The sequence below is a fragment of the Hypanus sabinus genome (genome assembly GCF_030144855.1).
Source record: "Hypanus sabinus isolate sHypSab1 chromosome X1 unlocalized genomic scaffold, sHypSab1.hap1 SUPER_X1_unloc_15, whole genome shotgun sequence".
In the NCBI taxonomy this organism is placed as follows: Eukaryota; Metazoa; Chordata; class Chondrichthyes; order Myliobatiformes; family Dasyatidae; genus Hypanus; species Hypanus sabinus.
The window spans coordinates 497,633-520,783 of NW_026778963.1; the positions used below are offsets into that span (position 1 = coordinate 497,633).

At 50.7% G+C, this 23,151-nt stretch overlaps 1 protein-coding gene across 1 annotated transcript in view; it reads right to left on the reverse strand.

Moving 5' to 3' along the window:
- Positions 1–23,151, reverse strand: part of LOC132385605 (tubulin polyglutamylase TTLL13-like) — a 148,018-nt gene that overhangs the window by 114,204 nt on the left and 10,663 nt on the right. The window contains exons 4-7 of the mRNA XM_059957779.1: positions 21,081–21,237; positions 15,688–15,831; positions 5,750–5,835; positions 2,187–2,412 (exon numbers count right to left, since the gene is read on the reverse strand). Of these exons, the coding sequence (XP_059813762.1) occupies positions 2,187–2,412; positions 5,750–5,835; positions 15,688–15,831; positions 21,081–21,237 (613 nt within the window). The remainder of the gene's footprint in view (positions 1–2,186; positions 2,413–5,749; positions 5,836–15,687; positions 15,832–21,080; positions 21,238–23,151) is intronic.

The following is a 23,151-nucleotide window of genomic DNA, read 5'->3' on the forward strand; positions in this document are numbered from 1 at the left end:
TGGGTGGTTGGGGGTGTGGAGGGGTGGGTCAGTGGGTGATTGGGGGTGTGGAGGGGTGGGTCAGTGGGTGATTGTGGGTGTGAAGGGGTGGGTCAGTGGGTGATTGGGGGTGTGGAGGGGAGGGTCAGTGGGTGGTTGGGGAGTGTGGAGGGGTGGGTCAGTGGGTGATTGTGAGTGTGTGGAGGGGTGGGTCAGTGGGTGATTGGGAGTGTGGAGGGGTGGGTCAGTGGGTGATTGTGAGTGTGTGGAGGGGTGGGTCAGTGGGTGATTGGGGGTGTGGAGGGGAGGGTCAGTGGGTGGTTGGGGGTGTGGAGGGGTGGGTCAGTGGGTGATTGTGGGTGTGAAGGGGTGGGTCAGTGGGTGATTGGGGGTGTGGAGGGGAGGGTCAGTGGGTGGTTGGGGGTGTGGAGGGGTGGGTCAGTGGGTGATTGGGGGTGTGGAGGGGTGGGTCAGTGGGTGATTGGGTGTGTGGAGGGGTGGGTCAGTGGGTGATTGGGGGTGTGGAGGGGAGGGTCAGTGGGTGGTTGGGGGTGTGGAGGGGTGGGTCAGTGGGTGATTGTGGGTGTGAAGGGGTGGGTCAGTGGGTGATTGGGGGTGTGGAGGGGAGGGTCAGTGGGTGGTTGGGGGTGTGGAGGGGTGGGTCAGTGGGTGATTGGGGGTGTGGAGGGGTGGGTCAGTGGGTGATTGTGGGTGTGAAGGGGTGGGTCAGTGGGTGATTGGGGGTGTGGAGGGGAGGGTCAGTGGGTGGTTGGGGAGTGTGGAGGGGTGGGTCAGTGGGTGATTGTGAGTGTGTGGAGGGGTGGGTCAGTGGGTGATTGGGGGTGTGGAGGGGTGGGTCAGTGGGTGATTGGGTGTGTGGAGGGGTGGGTCAGTGGGTGATTGGGGGTGTGGAGGGGTGGATCAGTGGGTGATTGTGGGTGTGGAGGGGTGGGTCAGTGGGTGGTGGGTGTGTGGAGGGGTGGGTCAGTGGGTGATTGGGGGTGTGGAGGGGTGGGTCAGTGGGTGATTGGGGGTGTGGAGGGGTGGATCAGTGGGTGATTGTGGGTGTGGAGGGGTGGGTCAGTGGGTGGTTGGGGGTGTGTGGAGGGGTGGGTCAGTGGGTGATTGGTGGTGTGGAGGGGTGGGTCAGTGGGTGGTTGGGGGTGTGGAGGGGTCGGTCAGTGGGTGATTGGGGGTGTGGAGGGGTGGGTCAGTGGGTGATTGGGGGTGTGGAGGGGTGGGTCAGTGGGTGATTGGGGGTGTGGAGGGGAGGGTCAGTGGGTGGTTGGGGGTGTGGAGGGGTGGGTCAGTGGGTGATTGGGGGTGTGGAGGGGAGGGTCAGTGGGTGATTGGGGGTGTGGAGGGGAGGGTCAGTGGGTGGTTGGGGGTGTGGAGGGGTGGGTCAGTGGGTGATTGGGGGTGTGGAGGGGTGGGTCAGTGGGTGATTGGGGGTGTGGAGGGGAGGGTCAGTGGGTGGTTGGGGGTGTGGAGTGGTGGGTCAGTGGGTGATTGGGGGTGTGGAGGGGTGGGTCAGTGGGTGATTGGGGGTGTGAAGAGGGGTGGGTCAGTGGGTGGAGGTGTTGATCAGCCTTAGTGCTTGGGGACTTACTGACTGCCCGTTACACCGCTGGTGTTTGGGGCGACAGTGAAGGTCCACCATCTCTGGTGGTGTTCAGTGATTCCTCGATCACGCCCGTAGCTTCCTCTGGGTCTTCGCTACTGTCAGACATGCAACTGCCAGGCGGAGACTCAGGAACTCCGTCACACTCGGCTGTAGCAGGATTCTTCATTGCTGTTTGTGTAACGGTTTTGTTTCAGCGCTGTTCGTGCTGAGCTGAGCCCTGGAACCCGGAGGACTGGTGGACCGCTCTTCGTCTGGCTGCTACCCTTTGCCCTGTTTGTCATGGGTGACCCGACCAAGAGCCAAAGCCGAAAGCCCCGGCTCTGGCGTGCAGAGCTCTCCGGGCCTCCAAACCCTTCAACGAGGTTGCGGTCCCCTCAGAGGTCTGCTGGGGGAAAGTAACTGTTTCTGAGTCTGGTGCTCCTGGCGTGAAATCTGCAGAGCCTCCTCCCTGATGGACGTGGGGAGGGTTGGTGGGATCCTCCACGATATTACCGCCCATCCCATCGCGTTGTTACGTTTGCACATTTTACGTGGCCCCCCCAATTATCTGCTTCATCTTTATGTATCCCGACGGTGCGCGTACCTCCAGCAGCCAGGGTTTCAAGGCGTGATCCAGCAGGACGTCAAAGCCGAGGATCTGAAAGCAGGCGCTCCCGGACACGTGCTTCGGGAAGCAGGTGATGTAGTTGTGCTTCAGGGCCGGGTACGCGGACAGGATGGTTTTGATGACCACGTCTTCAATACTGCTCCACAGCCTCTCCAGGTCATAGGCGTTGCTCTCCATGTACCGGTTAAAGGAAGACAGCTTTCTGCAAGAAACAACATTTTACAGAGCCGTCAGTTCCAATCCATCGCAGGCCACCGTCCCTACATCGGACGGCATTGTCGAGTGACTCCACTGACCAGGCACTCCGCCCCATCATTTGTGTTATTGTGTGAGAGGCCAATAGCACTGCAAGCCACAAGACAGACTGCATTTCCATTGAAGGAAATATCCACTCTCTTGATTAATGTTCCCCCTTTTTTGACAGGATTTGTTGGAGGTGATTTCTTGCCCATCCAGAGTTGCCTTTGAGAAGGTGGACTGCACCCTTGACCCACGATATTCCATCTTGTGAAGATGCCTCGTGGTTGACATTCACAGTCAGAGAGCACTACAGTGAACAAACAGGCCCTTTGGCCCATCCAGTCCATGCCGAAACCTGCTAAACTACCTCCACCCATTGACCTGCCCCAGGACCATAGCCCTCCATACCCCTCCCATCCTGTCCAAACTTCGCTTACACGTTGAAATCGAGCACGCATACAGCACATGTGTTGGCAGCTCATTCCACACTGGCCGCGGCCATCTGAGTGAAGACATTTCTCCTCATGTTCCCCTTAAACTTTTCACCTTTCACCCTTAACCCATCATCTCTGGTTGTGGTCACACTCGACCTCAGTCGCAAAAGCCTGCTTGCATACACCCTATCTATTCCCTTCATAAGCCTGGCTACTTCTGTCAAATCTCCTCTCAACCATCTACATTCTAAGGAATAAAGTCCTACCTTATTCAATCTTTCCTTATAACTCCGGTCGTCCGGACCCAGCTACATCCTTGTAAATTTTCTCTGTACTCTTTCAACCTTATTTACTGTCCCTCTTTCCTGTAGGTAGGTGACCAAAACTGCACACGATACTCCAAGTTATGCCTCACCAATGTCTTATGCAACTTTTACATAACATCCCATCTCCTGTACTCACTACATTGATGTATGAAAGCCAGCGTGACAACAGCTTTCTTTCTTCTTGTGACACTACTTTAAATGAGTTATTCCCAGATCCCTTTGCTCTACCGCACTCCTCGGTGCCCTGTCATTCACTGTGTGAGACTTTCCCCGGCTGGTCCGACCTAAATGTAACGCCTCGCGCTTGTCTGTGTTAACTTCCAGCTGCCATTTTCCAACCCATTTTCTCAGCTAATCCAGATCCCTCTGCAAGCCATGACCTCCTTCCTCACCGTCCACTTTATCCCCAAACTTGGTGTCATCTGCAAACTCGCTGATTCAGTTAGCCACGTTATCATCCAGATCATTGATACAGATGACAAACGACAATGGGCCCAGCGCTGGTCCCTGCAGCACACTGGTCACAGGCCTCCAGTCAGAGAGGCAACCCTCTAGTACCCCTCTCTGGCTTCTCCCACAAAGCCAACGTCTAATCCAGCTTACTAGCTCTGCTCAATGCCAAGCGACTGAACCTTCTTGACCAGCCTCACACGCGGGACCTTGTCAACGGCCTTGTCAACATCCAGTGCTTTGCCTTCAACCGCTTTCCTGGTAACTTCCTCGTGAAACTCTACAAGATTGGTTAGACATGACTTGCCACGCTGACTATCCAAATACTCATCTATCAAATACTTTCCAACAACTATCCCACTGCAGATGTCAGACTGAGCAGTCTGTAATTTCCTGGTTTGTGCTTAGAACCTTTCTTGTCACTGAGAGTTATTTAAATATCTCTGCTCGGGCCCCTGCAGTTTCTGCACTTGCCTCCCCCAGGGTCTGAGGGAACAGATTGTCAGACCCTGGGGATTTACCCACCCTGATTTTCCTCAGGACAGCAAGCACCTCCTCCTCTGCAATGTGTACAGGGTCCATGAAGCTACAGCCCACTGCAAGCAACGGTAAGCCCACAGCAGTGTCGTAGGCCTCAAATATGAAGAGGAAACGGGAGATTTCCCTCACAACAGCTCAATAGCTGCCATGTCTGATAGACCTTTATTCCAGCTTTACTGGATCACTTATGTAAACTTGTCTGCCAAAATGGGATCCAGCTCACATTTCTTTTTTTCCAGATCATTGGTTCTTGCTGGACACAGAATACCAGAATGGGATGATCCAAACTAGAGGGACATCCCAAGAGGCATTCCAAGCCAGGTAGGAAGCCAACTGACTCCTGGTCATTATTGTCATTATTTATCGATCACGTATTTAGCTCGATCATTAATAATCAATGATCCCAGGATGGACAGCTTAACAACACACACAAAATGGCGGAGGAACTCAGCAGTTCGGGCAGCATCTGTGGAGAGGGATAAACGTTCAATGCTTCGGGCCCCACCTTCCTGATGAAGGGTCTCGGCCCAAAACATATTCCTTCACATAGACCTACCGAGTTCCTCTAGCATCTTGTGTCTGTTAACTCTGGATTCCAGCATCTGCAGAATCTCTGGTCAATATGGACACCTGAACTTCAATAATCAATCACATATTTAATTCACTACTTTGTTTCCTAACTTACCTTGTAGGAAACAAAGTAGAGGTAGATTTACTCTTTTTTCCCCCATTTCTTTGAAGATACAGCATAGTAACAGAGTAACATAGGGACTTCTGGAGCATCGAGCCCACTCTGCCCAATTAAAGGGCAACTCCATACTTACAACGTATGGGCAATGCTTTCTCTGGAACTACATTCGACCCTCATGCCTCCTGATTCACAGCCACACCACACACATCCAAATGAATTTTGATCAGCATTGTCAACTGGGATTCCCGGCTTTCGGGAACCCGCCGTTCAGAGCTGCACTCCAAATTAAATCCACAACACACATTCAGATATGAAGTCTGGTCGCCAAAGTCAATCGCTGAATGTCTGCGTCCCAACCACAAAAATCACTCCAACACTGACCTTCTATCACGTATACGTACATGGCGCTGGGAGAACTCAGCAGGTCAGGCAGCATCCGTGAGAAAAGAGTAACCAACGTTTCGGGCCAAGACCCTTCACCAGGAATGGGGGTGGGGGGAAGAGAGCGCCGAAGCCCAGTAATAAAGACAGGGGAGGGGGCCTAGAGGCGCCAGGTGGAGAACCAATCAGAGGAAGGATAAAGGGGGGAGGGGATAAGCATGAAAGAACTGTAGAGGTAAAGGAGCAGAAAGTTGAAAGGGGAGAGAGGTAGAGAGGGTCCTGGGATAGGGGGAGGGGGAGGGGGAGGGGGAGGGGGAGGGAATTACCGGAAATTCAATGTTCATACCAAGGGGCTGGAGGCTACCCAGACGGTAGATGAGCTGTTGCTCCTCCAACCTGAGTTTGGTCTGCTGCGAAATCCCTTCTATAACGTGCCTGCTGGTGGTGAAGGGTGCACCCTGGTGCATATGGTCTCACCTTTTACTGCCTCTGTTTTCATCCTGGACGAAGTTCTCCTTGTTCTTGTTGATGGCGTAGTTGGTGAGGTGCATGCAGATGTCATCCTGTCAGCGGCAGAAGATAAAGATGTTGGTTTCTCAGTCAGGGACGCCGCCCTCAGTTACCGCGTCACACTAGCGCCACCTCGGCCAGAAGCCACGGAAATGCTCTTTTCCTCATTCCCCCCGGCTTCACTTTTCTTGGGGTGACGGAGGGCGGTGGGCAGGTGGCAAGGCGGTGAAAGTTAGGGAAGCCTCGCATCTTAAAGCAGTTTTTGCAGCCCCAAAACATAGCCAAGTCAAGGGATCGCTCAGCGGGAGCGCAGTGCTGAAGGGTGGGTGCTGTCAGTCGGAGCAAGGATGCGAGGCTGAGGCGTTAGAACTCAGACCGTACTTTGGAGAATGGTGAGAAGTTTTGAGCCCCTTATCTAAGAACTGGTGTGCTGGCACTGGACAGGGTCTGGGGGAGGCTCACGAGAATGAATCTGGGAATGAAAGGGTTGTCATATCAGGAGCTCCCTCTGGGCCTGTACTCGCTGAAGTTTAAAAGGGTGATGGGGGATCTCATCGAAAACCATCCAATAATGAATAGTGATGCGGAGAGAATGTTTCCTGTAGTGGGAGGGGGGACGGCGGTGTGTGGGAGCAGAGCGCAAAGCCTCAGAATAGAAGAACTTCCCTTTCGGGCAGAGATGAGGAAATTCTTCAGCCAGAGGGGGGCGAATCTGTGGGATTTGTTGCCAGGACCGGCTGTGGAGGCCGAGTCGCTGAGTGTATTTAAAGTGGAGGCTGACAGGCTTTTGACTGGTCAGGGGATCAAAGGTTAACGGGAGAAGGCAGGAGAAATCAGTCGAGAGGGATAATAGATCAGCCATCCTGAACACAAGCCTCCCCACTTTCGAGGACATCTTCAAAAGGCATGCCTCAAAAAGGCAACGTCTATCTTGAGGGACCCTCGCCAGCCAGGTCATGCCCTCTATACATTGCTAGCATCAGGGAGGAGGAACAGGAGCCTGAAGACACACACTCAACGATTCAGGAACAGTTTCTTCCCGTCTGCCATCAGGGAGGAGGTACAGGAGCCTGAAGGCACACACTCAACGATTCAGGAACAGCTTCTTCCCCTCTGCCATCAGGGAGGAGGTACAGGAGCCTGAAGGCACACACTCAACGATTCAGGAACAGCTTCTTCCCCTCTGCCATCAGGGAGGAGGAACAGGAGCCTGAAGACACACACTCAATGATTCAGGAACAGCTTCTTCCCCTCTGCCATCAGGGAGGAGGTACAGGAGCCTGAAGACACACACTCAACGATTCAGGAACAGCTTCTCCCCCTCTGCCATCAGGGAGGAGGTACAGGAGCCTGAAAACACACACTCAGTGATTCAGGAACAGCTTCTTCCCCTCTGCCATCAGGGAGGAGGTACAGGAGCCTGAAGACACACACTCAGCGATTCAGGAACAGCTTCTCCCCCTCTGCCATCAGGGAGGAGGTACAGGAGCCTGAGGACACACACTCAGCGATTCAGGAACAGCTTCTCCCCCTCTGCCATCAGGGAGGAGGTACAGGAGCCTGAAGACACACACTCAGCGATTCAGGAACAGCTTCTACCCCTCTGCCATTAGATTTCTGAATGGACAATGGACCCTCAGTAACTGCTTTTCTCCTGGCCTTGTTTTTGCACAACATATTTAATTCTCAAATATATTTCTTTTTGTAATTTATAGGTTTTATGATTACATACTGCAATGTACTGCTGCCGCATAATGACAAATTTCACGGCAAATGATAGCAAACTTGATTCAGATTACGAAATATGGGCTGAGTTTTTCTTTACGGGGTAGTCCACGCCGTGAGACTGTAAGATGTAGGAACAGGATTCGGCCATTTGACCCATCAAGTCTGCTCCGCCATTCCATCAGGGCTGATCTGTTTCCCTCTCAGCCCCAATCTCATGCGTTCCCTCCATATCCATCTATCCTCTGACCAATCAAGAACCTAACAAGCTCTGCCTTAAATAAACCCAGTCACTTGGCCTTCGCAGCAAGTGGTAACCAATTCTACAAATTCCTCCTCATCCCTGTTCTAAATGGACATCCCAGTATTCTGAGACTGTGTCCTCTGGTCCTAGACTCCCCCACGACAGGAATCATCCTCTCCACGTCCACTCCATCTGTGTCCTCTGGTCCTAGACTCCCCCACGACAGGAATCATCCTCTCCACAGCCACTCTACCTGTGCTCTCTGGTCCTAGACTCCCCCACTATAGGAAACATCCTCTCCACATCCACTCTATCGGTGTCCTCTGGTCCTAGACCCCCCCACTATAGGATACATCCTCTCCACATCCACTCTATCTGTGTCCTCTGGTACTAGACTCCCTCACTATAGGAAACATCCTCTCCACATCCACTCTACCTGTGCCCTCTGGTCCTAGACCCTCACTATAGGAAACATCCTCTCCACATCCACTCTATCTGTGTCCTCTGGTCCTAGACTCCCCCACTATAGGAAATATCCTCTCCACATCCACTCTACCTGTGCCCTCTGGTCCTAGACTCCCCCACTATAGGAAACATCCTCTCCACATCCACTCCATCTGTGTCCTCTGGTCCTAGACTCCCCCACTATAGGAAACATCCTCTCCACATCCACTCTATCTGTGTCCTCTGGTCCTAGACTCCCCCACGACAGGAATCATCCTCTCCACATCCACTCCATCTGTGCCCTCTGGTCCTAGACTCCCCCACTATAGGAAACATCCTCTCCACATCCACTCTATCGGTGTCCTCTGGTCCTAGACCCCCCCACTATAGGATACATCCTCTCCACATCCACTCTATCTGTGTCCTCTGGTACTAGACTCCCTCACTATAGGAAACATCCTCTCCACATCCACTCTACCTGTGCCCTCTGGTCCTAGACTCCCCCACTATAGGAAACATCCTCTCCACATCCACTCTATCGGTGTCCTCTGGTCCTAGACCCCCCCACTATAGGATACATCCTCTCCACATCCACTCTATCTGTGTCCTCTGGTACTAGACTCCCTCACTATAGGAAACATCCTCTCCACATCCACTCTACCTGTGCCCTCTGGTCCTAGACTCCCCCACTATAGGAAACATCCTCTCCACATCCACTCTATCGGTGTCCTCTGGTCCTAGACCCCCCCACTATAGGATACATCCTCTCCACATCCACTCTACCTGTGCCCTCTGGTCCTAGACTCCCCCACTATAGGAAACATCCTCTCCACATCCACTCTATCGGTGTCCTCTGGTCCTAGACCCCCCCACTATAGGATACATCCTCTCCACATCCACTCTATCTGTGTCCTCTGGTACTAGACTCCCTCACTATAGGAAACATCCTCTCCACATCCACTCTACCTGTGCCCTCTGGTCCTAGACTCCCCCACTATAGGAAGCATCCTCTCCACATCCACTCTATCGGTGTCCTCTGGTCCTAGACCCCCCCACTATAGGATACATCCTCTCCACATCCACTCTATCTGTGTCCTCTGGTACTAGACTCCCTCACTATAGGAAACATCCTCTCCACATCCACTCTACCTGTGCCCTCTGGTCCTAGACTCCCCCACTATAGGAAACATCCTCTCCACATCCACTCTATCGGTGTCCTCTGGTCCTAGACCCCCCCACTATAGGATACATCCTCTCCACATCCACTCTATCTGTGTCCTCTGGTCCTAGACTCCCCCACTATAGGAAACATCCTCTCCACATCCACTCTATCTGTGTCCTCTGGTCCTAGACTCCCCCACTATAGGAAACATCCTCTCCACATCCACTCTACCTGTGCCCTCTGGTACTAGACTCCCTCACTATAGGAAACATCCTCTCCACATCCACTCTACCTGTGCCCTCTGGTCCTAGACTCCCCCACGACAGGAATCATCCTCTCCACATCCACTCCATCTGTGCCCTCTGGTCCTAGACTCCCCCACTATAGGAAACATCCTCTCCACATCCACTCTATCGGTGTCCTCTGGTCCTAGACCCCCCCACTATAGGATACATCCTCTCCACATCCACTCTATCTGTGTCCTCTGGTACTAGACTCCCTCACTATAGGAAACATCCTCTCCACATCCACTCTACCTGTGCCCTCTGGTCCTAGACTCCCCCACTATAGGAAACATCCTCTCCACATCCACTCTGTCAATGCTTTTCAACATTCAATAGGTTTTGATGAGATTTCACCCCCCCTCCCCCTAAACCTCAAGTTCGCTAACTTAGCCCTGAAGGTATCAATTCCATCATCGAAATCCTTTACATATAATGTAAAAAGTAATGGTTCCCACATAACATCCCAACTCCTGTACTCAGTACTTTGACTTATGAAAGCCAGTGTAGCAAAATCTCTCTTTACAACCCTATCTACCTGTGATTTTTCTTTCAAGAAATGATGGATCCCTCTGTTCAGTCCTAACGTTGACGGTGCTATCTTCTCTATACGGCCATAAAACCACAACCTGCAGGAGCTGAGTTAGGCCATTTGGCTCATTGTCAGCTCAACATTCAATCAAGGCTGATCCTTTTTCCCCCTTCCTCAGCCTCACCACCCAGCCTTCTCCCCGTAACCTTTGGTGTCGCGGCCATTGAAGAACCAATCAACTTCTGCCTTAAATACACCCAACGACCTGTCCTCTATAGCTGCCTGTGGTAACAAATTCCACACATTCACTCCCCTTTTACTGAAGAAATTTCTCCACATCTCTGTTTTAAATGGATGTTCATTTGCCATCTCCTTGTCCCCCATTACTATTTCTCTGGCCCCAGTTTCTAGCAGTCCTATATCCACTCTCATTTCTCTTCTAATTTTTAGATAGTTGAAAATGCTTTTCCTGTCAACTTTTGACATTATTTGCTGGTTTGTTTTCATATTTCATCTTTTCCCTCCTAACGATTCTTTTAGTTGCTCTCTGTAGGGTTTTAAAAGCTTCCCAGTCCTCTGTCTTCTCACTAATGTTTGCTCTCTTGTATACCCTCTCTTTTGCTTTTACATTAGCTTTGATTTCCCTTGTCAGCCACGGTTGTAGCATTCTGCCATTCGAGTATTTATTTGCTTTTGGAGTACATTTATTCTGCACCTTCCCCATTCTCCCCAGAAACTTGTACCATTGCTGATCTGCTGTTCTCCCTGCAAACATCTCCTCCCAATTTACTTTGGCCAACTCCTCTCTTGCACCTTTACTTTCCTTTCAAATTTCCTTTACTGCACTGAAATACTGCTACATCTGACTCTACTCTCTCCCCATCAAATTTCAAGTTCAACTCAGTCATATTGTGTTCACTCTCTCCTCAGGGTTCCTTTACCTTAAGTTTCCTGATCTCCTCCAGCTCATTACATAGCACCCAATCCAGCGTAGGACCACTCTATCTGGTAGGCTCCATGACAAGCTGCTCTCAAAAGCCATCACATCGGCATTCAACAAACTCACTCTTTTGAGATGCATTACCAACCTGATTTTCCCAACCGAGCTGCATGATAAAATCTCCCATGACTACCATAACATTACCCTTTTGACACGCTTTTTTCTATTTCCTGTTGTAATGTGTGTTCCATGTCCCAGCTACTGTTGGGAGGCCCGTATATAACTGCCATCAGGGTCTTTTACCCTTGCAGTTTCTTACCTGGACTCACAAGGATTCAACATCTTTTGATTCTACGCCAAATCTTTCTGCTGATTTGATTCTACACCACCCCCTCTGCCTACCCTCCTATCCCTCTGATACAATGTGTAACCTCATGTGATTATGAGTTTGTTATCAACATTTATGAGAAGTTTGGATAGGTTCACGATTGGGAGGTGTCTGGAGGGCTATGGTCTGGGTACAGGTTGATGGGACCAGGTACATTAAATGGTTCAGCATGGACTAGATGGGCCAAAGAGCCGGCTTCTGTGTTGTATTTTTCTATGACTCCATTGCTTTTTTCTTGAAATCAAGGCAGATTAACTCCGGGCAACATGCGGGGCCAATAACCCTGGCTGGATATATCGTTGAGTGTTACATCACACAACCTCTCATTTTCAATCTGTCTCACGATGGAATCATCACTTTTCCTCAATATTTAGGAGAATTACCAGAATGCTGCCTGGAGTAGATAATGAGGATAGAAACATAGAAAACCTACAGCACAATACAGGCCCTTCGGCCCACAAAGCTGTGCAGAACATGTCCTTAGAACTATCTAGGCTTACCCATAGCCCTCTAGTTTTCTAAGGTCCATGTATCCATCCAGGAGTCTCTTAAAAGACCCTATCATTTCCGCCTCCACCATCGCCAGCAGCCCATTCCATGCATTCACCACTCATTACCCCTGACATCTGCTCTGTACCTACTTTCAAGCTATGCCCTCTCGCGCTAGCCACTTCAGCCCTGGGAAAAAGCCTCTGACTATCCACATGATCAATGCCTCTAATCTAATACACCTCTATCAGGTCACCCCTCATCCTCTGTCACTCCAAGGAGAAAAGGCCCAGTTCACTCAACCTATTCTCATAAGGCATGCTCCCCAATCCAGGCAACATCCTTGTAAATCTCCTCTGCACCCTTTCTATGGCTTCCACATCCTTCCTGTAGTGAGGTGACCAGAACTGAGCACAGTACTCCAAGTGGGGTCTGACCAGGATCCTATACAGCTCCCTACGTGACTCCCTTGTCCATTCGTTCCCCCCCCCCTCCCGTCCCTTCCCACCAATCTCCCTCCTGGCACTTATCCTTGTAAACGGAACAAGTGCTACACCTGCCCTTACACTTCCTCTCTCACTACCATTCAGGGCCCCAGACAGTCCTTCCAGGTGAGGCGACACTTCACCTGTGAGTCGGCTGGTGTGGTACACTGCGTCCGGTGCTCCCGGTGTGGTCTTTTATATATTGGTGAGACCCGACGCAGACTGGGAGACCGTTTCGCTGAACACCTACGGTCGGTCCGCCAGAAAAAGCAGGATATCCCAGTGCCCACACATTTTAATTCCACGTCCCATTCCCATTCTGATATGTCTATCCATGGCCTCCTCTACTGTCAAGATGAATCCACACTCAGGTTGGAGGAACAACACCTTATATACCGGCTGGGTAGCCTCCAACCTGATGGCGTGAACATTGACTTCTCTAACTTCCGTTAATGCCCCTGCTCCCCTTCTTACCCCATCCCTGATATATTTAGTTGTTTGTTTTTTTCTCTCTCTTTGCCCATCGCTCTGCCTGTTCTCCATCTCCCTCTGGTGCTTCCCTCCTCCCCCTTTCTTTCTCCCGAGGCCTCCCGTCCCATGATCCTTTCCCTTCTCCAGCTCTGTATCCCTTTTGCCAATCACCTTTCCGGCTCTCAGCTTCACCCCCCGCCCCCTCTGGTCTTCTCCTATCATTTCACATTTCCCCCTCATTTCCTGCCTACTTTCAAATCTCTTACTATCTCTTCTTTCAGTTGGTCCTGACGAAAGGTCTCGGCCCGAAACGTCGACAGCGCTTTTCCCTGTAGATGCTGCCTGGCCTGCTGCGTTCCACCAGCATTTTGTGTGTGTTGGTGACGGAACTCCAAGTGGGGTCTGACCAGGGTCCTACATAGCTGTAACATTACCTCTCGGCTCTTAAACTCAATCCCACGATCGATGAAGGCCAATGCACCGTATGAACCTCTTACCCACAGAGTTGAAATGGGTTGAGAAAGCTGTGGTTTTTGTCTCCGGAGTGAAGGAGGATGAGAGGTGACTCGATACAGGTGCAGAAACTGATCAGATAGAGTGGATAGCCAGGAAAATGTTATCCAAGAGGGGATCAGAGGAAAGTACGGGGGGCGGGGGGAGGGATATCAGAGGTAATCTTTTGACACAGAGAGTGGGGGGGGTGTGGAATGCGCTGCCAGTGGCAGTGGTAGAGGCATTTAAGAAATTCTTAGATTGCCACATGGATAGAAGCATAGAAAACCTACAGCACAATACAGGCCCTTCGGCCCACAAAGAAACTACTAGACTTCCTCATAGCCCTCTATTTTCTAAACTCCATGTACCAATCCTAAAGCCTCTTAAAAGACCCTATCGTATCCGCCTCTACCACCGTCATGCACTTTGGCAGAAGGAACAAAAGTGTAGCCTGTTCTCTAAACGGGCAGAAAATCCAAGAATCTGAGGCGCAAGCGGACGAGAGGGCCCTCATGCAGGATTCCCAAAAGGTTAACCTGCAGGTTGAGGCAGTGGTCGGGAAGGCAAATGCAACGTTAGCATTCATCTCGAGAGGACTAGACTATGAAAACAAGGAGTTAATGTTGAGGCTTTATAAAGCACTGGTCGTACTGGCATCTCGGGGTATTGTGAGCCCTTATCTCAGAGGGGATGAGCAGACGTTGGAGGGGGTTCTGAGGCGGTTCACAAGAATGATTACAGGAAGGGAAGGTTTATCACTGGAGGGCCTGGACACCAGAATTTAGAAGAACGAGAGGCGATCTCATTGAAACCTATTGAATGTTGAAAGGCGTAGGTAGAGTGGATGTGGAGAGGATGTTTCCTATGGTGGGAGAGTCTAGGACAAGAGGACACAGGTAGAGTGGATGTGGAGAGGATGTTTCCTATGGTGGGGGAGTCTACGACCAGAGGACACAGATAGAGTGGATGTGGAGAGGATGTTTCCTATAGTGGGGGAGTCTAGGACCAGAGGACACAGATATGTGGATGTGGAGAGGATGATTCCTATCGTGGGGGAGTCTTGGACCAGAGGACACAGATAGAGTGGATGTGGAGAGGATATTTCCTATAGTGGGGGAGTCTAGGACCAGAGGGCACAGATAGAGTGGATGTGGAGAGGATGTTTCCTATAGTGGGGGAGTCTAGGACCAGAGGGCACAGATAGAGTGGATGTGGAGAGGATGTTTCCTATGGTGGGGGACTCCAGTGCCAGAGGGCACAGGCTTAGAATAGAAGGACATTCGTTTAGAATGAAGGTGAGGAGAATTTCTTTATCCGAAGGGTGGAATTAATTGTGTAGATGGAGGCCAGGTCATTGGGTATATTGAAGGCAGAGGCTGACAGATTGTTGATTACTCAGGGCGTGAATGGTTACGGGGAGAAGGCAGGAGATTGGGGTTGAGAGGGAAAGTGGATCAGCCATGATGAAATGGTGGCAGACGATGGGCTGAATGGCCCACTCTGCTCCTATCTCTTATGGTCTTATACAAAGGAATACAATAGAATCAATGAAAAACAACACACAGACACGGTCAAATAACCAACGGGCAAAAGAAGACAATAAACACATACAGAAGCACTGAGGACATGAATTGTAGAGCCCTTGAAAGTTGGTCCAGAGGTCGTGGAACCTGAATTGAGTGAAGTTATCCACACCGGTTCAGGAGCCTGATGGTTGTGGGGTAATAACTGTTCCTGAACCTGGTGGTGTGGGTCCAGAGGCTCCTGTACCTCCTTCCTGATGGTTGAGGGAGTAATAACTGTTCTTGAACCTGGTGGTGTGGGACCTGAGGCTCATTGTGGTGAGTGAAGTTATCCACACTGGTTCAGGAGCCTGATGGTTGTAGGGTGATGACTGAAACTTATGGTGTCAGATCTACGGCCCTCGTACCTTCCTCCTGATGAGGAGAGAGCAGGGTCTGGGCGGTGGGTGTCCCTGATGACAGACGTGGCAGCGCTCATTGTAGACGTGCTCAATGGTGGGGAGGCTTTTCCTGACCCTCTCTAACCACACCAACCTCCCCCCACTGCCCCCCTGAGACAGGGTGGTCAGCTATTGGCTGGGGCTGGGAACGGTACAGCAAGATCCCACCCGAGTTTATTACTTCCATACAACAGTGAGTTAGGCAAGAATTAACCTCTTATAAAGTAGGATCGTACTTTCAGAGAATTAACTGTATCTCTTAAAGATAAGTCAATGTGTCGCTTACTAAATTCTTTTCCGTGGGTTCAGTGTACTTGGTGGTAGCAAAGCGAATCAGGCCCTCATTGTAGAGGTAGACGCGTAGAGGGTCACAGGAAGTAATCAAGACGTAGAGCCTGAGGTCAAACTTGTAACCATCCAGAATGAAGGGCTGCACAGGTAGAGGGAGATTTAACACGTGGTGAGGGTCAAAGGTTACACTTATTATCAAAGTATGTATGCGGTATACAACTCTGAGTTTCATCTTCTCCAGCTAGCCACGAGACAAAGGAAAAAGCATCAAACCCATGCACCCACCTGCCCCTCCCACAGCAAGACCATCAACAACCTCCCCAAATTCCTCCTTCCCCTGCACAAAACACAAGAACATCAACCCCCAAATCCCCCCAACCCTCTGCCCGCTCAAATAAAAAAACAGGAAAGACTGGGCAAAAACCCAGAATATAAAATCCTGAAAATATGAAAAATATAAAGAGACTGAAAAAGTCCAGAGTTCACAAACCAGACGGTCCGGCCCAAGACCCCGACAGTCCGGCCTCAGAACCCGAAGGACCGGCCCCAGAACCCGACGGTCCGGCCCCAGAACCCGACGGTCTGGCCCCAGAACCCGACGGTCTGGCCCCAGAACCCGAAGGACCGGCCCCAGAACCCGACGGTCCGGCCCCAGAACCAGTCGGTCTGGCCTCAGAACCCGACGGTCCGGCCCCAGAACCAGACGGTCCGGCCCCAGAACCCGACGGTCCGGCCCCAGAACCCGACGGTCCGGCCCCAGAACCAGACGGTCCGGCCCCAGAACCCGACGGTCTGGCCCCAGAACCAGTCGGTCCGACCCAGAACCCGACGGTCCGGCCCCAGAACCAGTCGGTCCGGCCTCAGAACCCGACGGTCCGGCCCCAGAACCAGACGGTCCGGCCCCAGAACCCGACGGTCCGGCCCCAGAACCCGACGGTCCGGCCCAGAACCCGACGGTCCGGCCTCAGAACCGGACGGTCCGGCCCAAGAACCCGAAGGTCCGGCCCAGAACCCGACGATCCGGCCCCAGAACCCGACGGTCCGGCCCCAGAACCGGTCGGTCTGGCCCCAGAACCCGACGGTCCGGCCCAAGACCCCGACGATCCGGCCCAAGAACCCGACGGTCCGGTCCAAGACCCTGACGGTCCGGCCCCAGAACCCGATGGTCCGGCCCAAGAACCCGAAGGTCCGGCCCCAGAACCCGACGGTCCGGCCCCAGAACCCGACGGTCTGGCCCCAGAACCAGTCGGTCCGACCCAGAACCCGACGGTCTGGCCCCAGAACCCGACGGTCTGGCCCAAGAACCCGATGGTCCGGCCCAAGACCCCGACGATCCGGCCCAAGAACCCGACGGTCCGGTCCAAGACCCCGACGGTCCGGCCCAAGAACCCGATGGTCCGGCCCAAGAACCCAAAGGTCCGGCCCCAGAACCCGACGGTCCGGCCCCAGAACCCGACGGTCTGGCCCCAGAACCAGTCGGTCCGGCCCAGAACCCGACGGTCCGGCCTCAGAACCGGACGGTCCGGCCCAAGAACCCGAAGGTCCGGCCCAGAACCCGACGATCCGGCCCCAGAACCCGACGGTCCGGCCCCAGAACCGGTCGGTCTGGCCCAGAACCCGAAGGTCTGGCCCATAAACACAGAGCTTCGGTAACATCCTTTGACATTGTCAAAAGAGAGAGACATCGTAGATGCCTATCCTCTGCCCACCCGAGCCGCCACACAGCCATCAGCTGCTTCCCCGGAGGCAGTGGGATCCCGTCAGTGCCCAGAAGGCAGGCAGTCAGTTCTGAACCCTGCGTCGCCATCCTCATTGGTAACTAGTTTGTGAAATGTGTGTCTACGTTCAGGATGAAAGGTCGGCTCTTTTCTCCTCTCCGCTGATGCTGCCTGACCTGCCAACTTCCTCCAGCATTTTGGATATGTTACTCTGGATTTTCAGCACCTGCAGAAACCCTTGTGTTTATCTGCATCAGGTCCTTTCCTTGGGACTTACCCCTACTCCAGCCCTTGACGCTGAACCCCTCAAAATTCCCCCTGATCAATGCCACCCCAATGCTTAATCAGATTAGCATGTGAAGCTGGCTCACCAATCACAAAAGGGATTTGCTAATGGAAATTCCCGCCCAACCTATCCCTCAAGTCCTTATTCCACTCCTGAATTATGCCACCAATTATCCCACTCAACCCACACATCCTCAAATTTCCCTCTTGCCCAAATTTCCACAATTCCCACCAGCCTATCGTTCTCAGTGACTGAATGCTGTGGATACCCAGTCCAAACACAAAATTACCGCCACAGCAATAATAAAATTTCCATCATCTTGGTTGGGTAACGGGGTGGGGATGGGCCTCCACCAAAGGAGATGTCAGGCCTGCAGGTCACCCTTGGGGCAGGGTGTATCACCTGCTTAGCCCCCCGATCAGGGTCAGGTGAAACCATGGGAGCAGGTGGTGGACGGTCGTAGATCTCAAGTCCTGGTGATGCGACCACTGATGCCAGGCAGACAATCTCTGCAGAGTATTGTTAACAGCTGGGGTCACCCACCCCTACCCAGGAGAAGGCGACGGCAAGCCACTTCTGTGGAAAAATTGGCCAAGGACAATCACCGTCATAGAAAGACCACGATCGTTCACGTTGTATGACGCAGATCATAACCAATAAACCAAAGTCCGTTTTAGGATCCACCCCTATGACAGCCTAAACTCAGCAGGAGAGAGCGCAGTGAACCATAAACACTGCTTGGCTCGATGTACAAAAAAAGCCAAGCTTTAATCTTTAACCCACCATAAACACAAGAGATTCTGCAGATGCTGAAATTCCAGAGCAACACCCACACACACAAGATCCACACCACATACATGCTCAGGCACACACACACTCACACAGACACTCACACCACTCACACACTCACACACACACACTCACACAGACACTGACACACACACACACTCACACACACACTCTCACACACACTCACACGCACACACACTCACACACACACACTCACACAGACACTCACACACACACTCACTCACACACACACACACACTCACACAGACACACTCACACACTCACAAGCACACACACTCACACAGACACTCACACACACACTCTCACACAGACACTGACAAACACACACAGACACACACACACTCACACACATTCACACGCACACCCTCACACACACACTCTCACACACACACTCTCACACACACTCACACAGACACTGACACACACACTCACACACACACTCACACACACTCACACACGCACTCAGACACGCACTCACACACTCACACACACACACTCACACACACACACTCCCACAGATACTCACACACACACTCACACACTCACACGCACACACACTCACACAGACACACACACTCACACAGACACACACACTCACACGCACACACACTCACACAGACACTCACACACACACACTCAAACACACACTCTCACACACACTCACACAGACACTCTCACACACACTCACACAGACACTAACACACACACACTCACACACTCACACGCACACACTCACACAGACACTCACACACACACATACACTCTCACACACACTCACACACAGACACTGACACACACACACTCTCACACAGACTCACACAGACAATGACACACACACAGACACACACACACACACTCACACACACACTCTCATACACACTCACACAGACACTGACACACACTCACACAGACACTGACACACACACACACTCACAGACACTCACACACACACTCACACACTCCCACGCACAGACACGCACACACACACACTCACAAGCACACACACTCACACAGTCAGAGACACACACACTCACACACACAGAGACACACACACACACTCACACACACTCTCACACAGACTCACACAGACAATGACACACACACACAGACACACACACTCACACTGACACTGACACACACACACTCACACACACACACTCACACTGACACTCACACACACACTCACACTCACACACTCACACAGACACTCACAGACACACTCACACACTCACACGCACACGCTCACACAGACACTCACACACACACACTCTCTCACACACACTCACACAGACACTGACACACACACACAGACACACTCACACACACTCACACAGACACTCACAAACACACACACACACACACTCACACAGACACTCACAAACACACACACACACACTCACACAGACACACACACACTCACACAGACACTGACACACACACTCACACACACACTCACACAAACACTGACACACACACTCACACACTCACTCACACGCACACACACTCACACACACACACTCACACAGACACTCACACACACACACTCTCACAGACACTGACACACACACACTCACACAGACACTCACACACACACAGACACTCACACACACACACTCTCACAGACACTGACACACACACACACACTCACACACAACCACACAGACACACACACACTCTCTCTCACACACACACACACACACACACACACACACACACACACACACACACACACACACACACACAGTGCTGGAGCAACTCAGCACGTCAGGCAGCATTGAAGGAAAGGAATAAATAGATGATATTTTGAGCCGAGGCCCTTCACCAGGACAGGAAATGAAGGGGGCAAGTAGCCAGAATGAGACGATGGGTTGGGAGGGGAGGAGAACGTGGCAGGTGACAGGTGAAGCCTGGTGGGGGGGGAGGATAAGGTGTAGATGATGAGAGGCCAAAAGGAGTTAAGTGCAAAATGGAAAGGGCTGAAGGAGGAACATAATAAGAGAGGAGAGTGGTCTATGTTCAAAGTACAAAGTAAATTTTATTATCAAAGTACGTGTGCGTCACCACGTACAACCCTGAGATTCATTTTCAGCAAATCTGCGGAATAGTAACTAGAACAGGATCAATGAAAGATCAGCTGGAGTGCAGAAGATAACAAACTGTGCAAATGCAAATATAAATCAATTTCAATAAATAATGAGGACATGAAATAACAAGATAACAACTCCCTAAAGTGAGATCTTTGGTTATGGAAGAAAGGGAAGAAGGGGCTCCAGAAGGAGAGAAGGGGTGCAAGGGGAACCTGCCACAAGCTCAATCGGTGAGACCAAGTGAGGAGGGAGGTGGGTGGGAATGGGGAGGGGGCAGGGGATGAAGTAAGAAGCTGGGAGGTGATAGGTGGAAGAGGCAAAGGGCTGAAGAAGAAGGAATCTGATAGGAGAGGACAGTGGACCATGGGAGAGAGGGAAGGAGGAGGGGCACGAGCAGGAGGTGAGGAGAAGAGAAGGGGTAAGAGTGAAACCAATGCAGATGAAGAGTTTACATTCTAGGCAGAGAGTCAAGAGTGCAGTAAAGTACCTTTGGAATGTAGACTTGGCAGATCATGTCCTCCCTGGGCTTAACGTCTCTGATCTTCCGAGTCAAAAAGATGCCTCGCCCCTGACATTTAGAATTTGGCTTGCAGATGAAGATCTTGGGTTTCTTGCCTCTACAGTAATCCACAAAATCAGGGTATCTGCAGCGAGAAGCACTCATTAGCACTGAGAGAAGAGCCTATACATGAGGTCTTTAAGTTCAGGGTTGAGCTCAAGCTTAATTCTCAACCAGTCGTACACATGTATGCAGCTAAATGAAACAGCATTTCCCTGGGGCCAAAGTTGTAAACCACAAGCACACAGACACACACGTAGTACATATAGTTACAATAGGACATACAGTCACCAAAAATGATAGCACAGGCCTGAAGTTTGATGGGGTGCTTGGAATATTGGCCTGGAGCCATGTTTCCACAGAAACAAGTATGCGGCAGTTCCTCAACTTGCCCCGCTTCAGCAGACGAGGGCAAATCAGCTTGTCTCATGCTGGGTCCGCCGCAAGCGATCGAGCTTGTATTCCGTGGAGTGGACACCAGAGGGCAGCACCAACGGGAGCAAGCAGCCACTCCGGTCCAGCACGTCCTGTTCTCTTCCACACTGCCTTTAGGCGCCTCATCACCTGGCTGGCGATAACAGGCGACCCCACGGCACGAGGGCCCGGTCCGCACAGCAACCGATGAACCCAACTTGCAGTACGGTAGTTGATATCACCAATGTCCAACGGGGTCTTGCGATCACAAGAAGAAATTCTTTTTTTTTGTAATTTATTTTTTTATTGAAGTTCATCATCAAAGAAACATTTCCATAAGATGTATTTCAGACATTGTACATATATATCATATAATTATATATATCACAAATCTCCACAAAGTATTTATCTAGGGTATACACTTACAGAGAAGAGTGGAAAGAAAAAACAAGCAAAAGGAAAGAACTATGTACAAGTAGGGAGTGATTTTTTTTACAACGGGTTCATTGATTTGTGAGAATAAAATCAGGCCTATGAGGCATTATGTAGTGAAACCATTTTTCCCAGTATGAGTCAAATCGTTCCAGCTTATGATTAACAGAAGCTGTTATCTTCTCCATTTTGTAAATGTCCATTGTAATTTCCATCCATGTATTTAAAGTTGGGCTCTCCTGTGATAACCATTTCCTAGTAAGAATGTTTTTACCAGCCACCAACAGTATATTCATTAAAAATTTATCTCTTTCCAGCCATTCTTGAGGTATATATCCAAAATATATGGTCTTACTCTCTGAGGGTATTTCACATTTAAAGATGTCTTGTAGGGTATTGTGTATCCCTCCTCCAATAGTTTTTGATAACAGGGCAGTCCCAAAAAATATGATATTGATTTGTATTTTGATTTGCACAATTTCTCCAGCAAACAGGGAGGTTACTATCATAATGGGATTTCTGAGAGGGTGTAATAAAATATCTTATCAAGTTTTTCCACCCAAACTCCCTCCATTTCTGTGAACTGGTACACTTCCATTGATATCTCCATATTATTGTCCATTCTTCCTCAGATATAATTATCCCTCCTTCCTTCTCCCATTTTGTTTTAATGTATGAAGTCGAATGTGTTTTAAGATTTGACAAACCCTTATACACGCTTCAAATGATTCTATTACCATTATCTGAATTATATGCTTTTCTAAAGAGCTCTATCAAGCATGTACTTGCCTTGGTTACATTTTTAAGCGTCTTATTAACATATTGTCGCATCTGTAAAAACCGATAAAAATGCTGGTTTTCAAATAAGTGTTTCTCTTTAAGCATTTCAAAACTGAACAGTGTTCCTTCTTTCATTATGTTGCAAAGAACTGTTATTCCTTTAGCTGTCCAGTCCTTAAATCTAGCATCCAATTTATTTGGTGTAAAATCTGAGTCATATGCACACCATTTAAGAATTGCAATATCTCCCTCTAGATTATATTCTTTTATAGTAGTTTTCCATATTTTAAGAGTCAATTTCACCCATGGGTTATGAATAGTATTTATGTACCTTAGCAGGTTGTTATCAGCCAAAATTGCTTGTATGGGGATG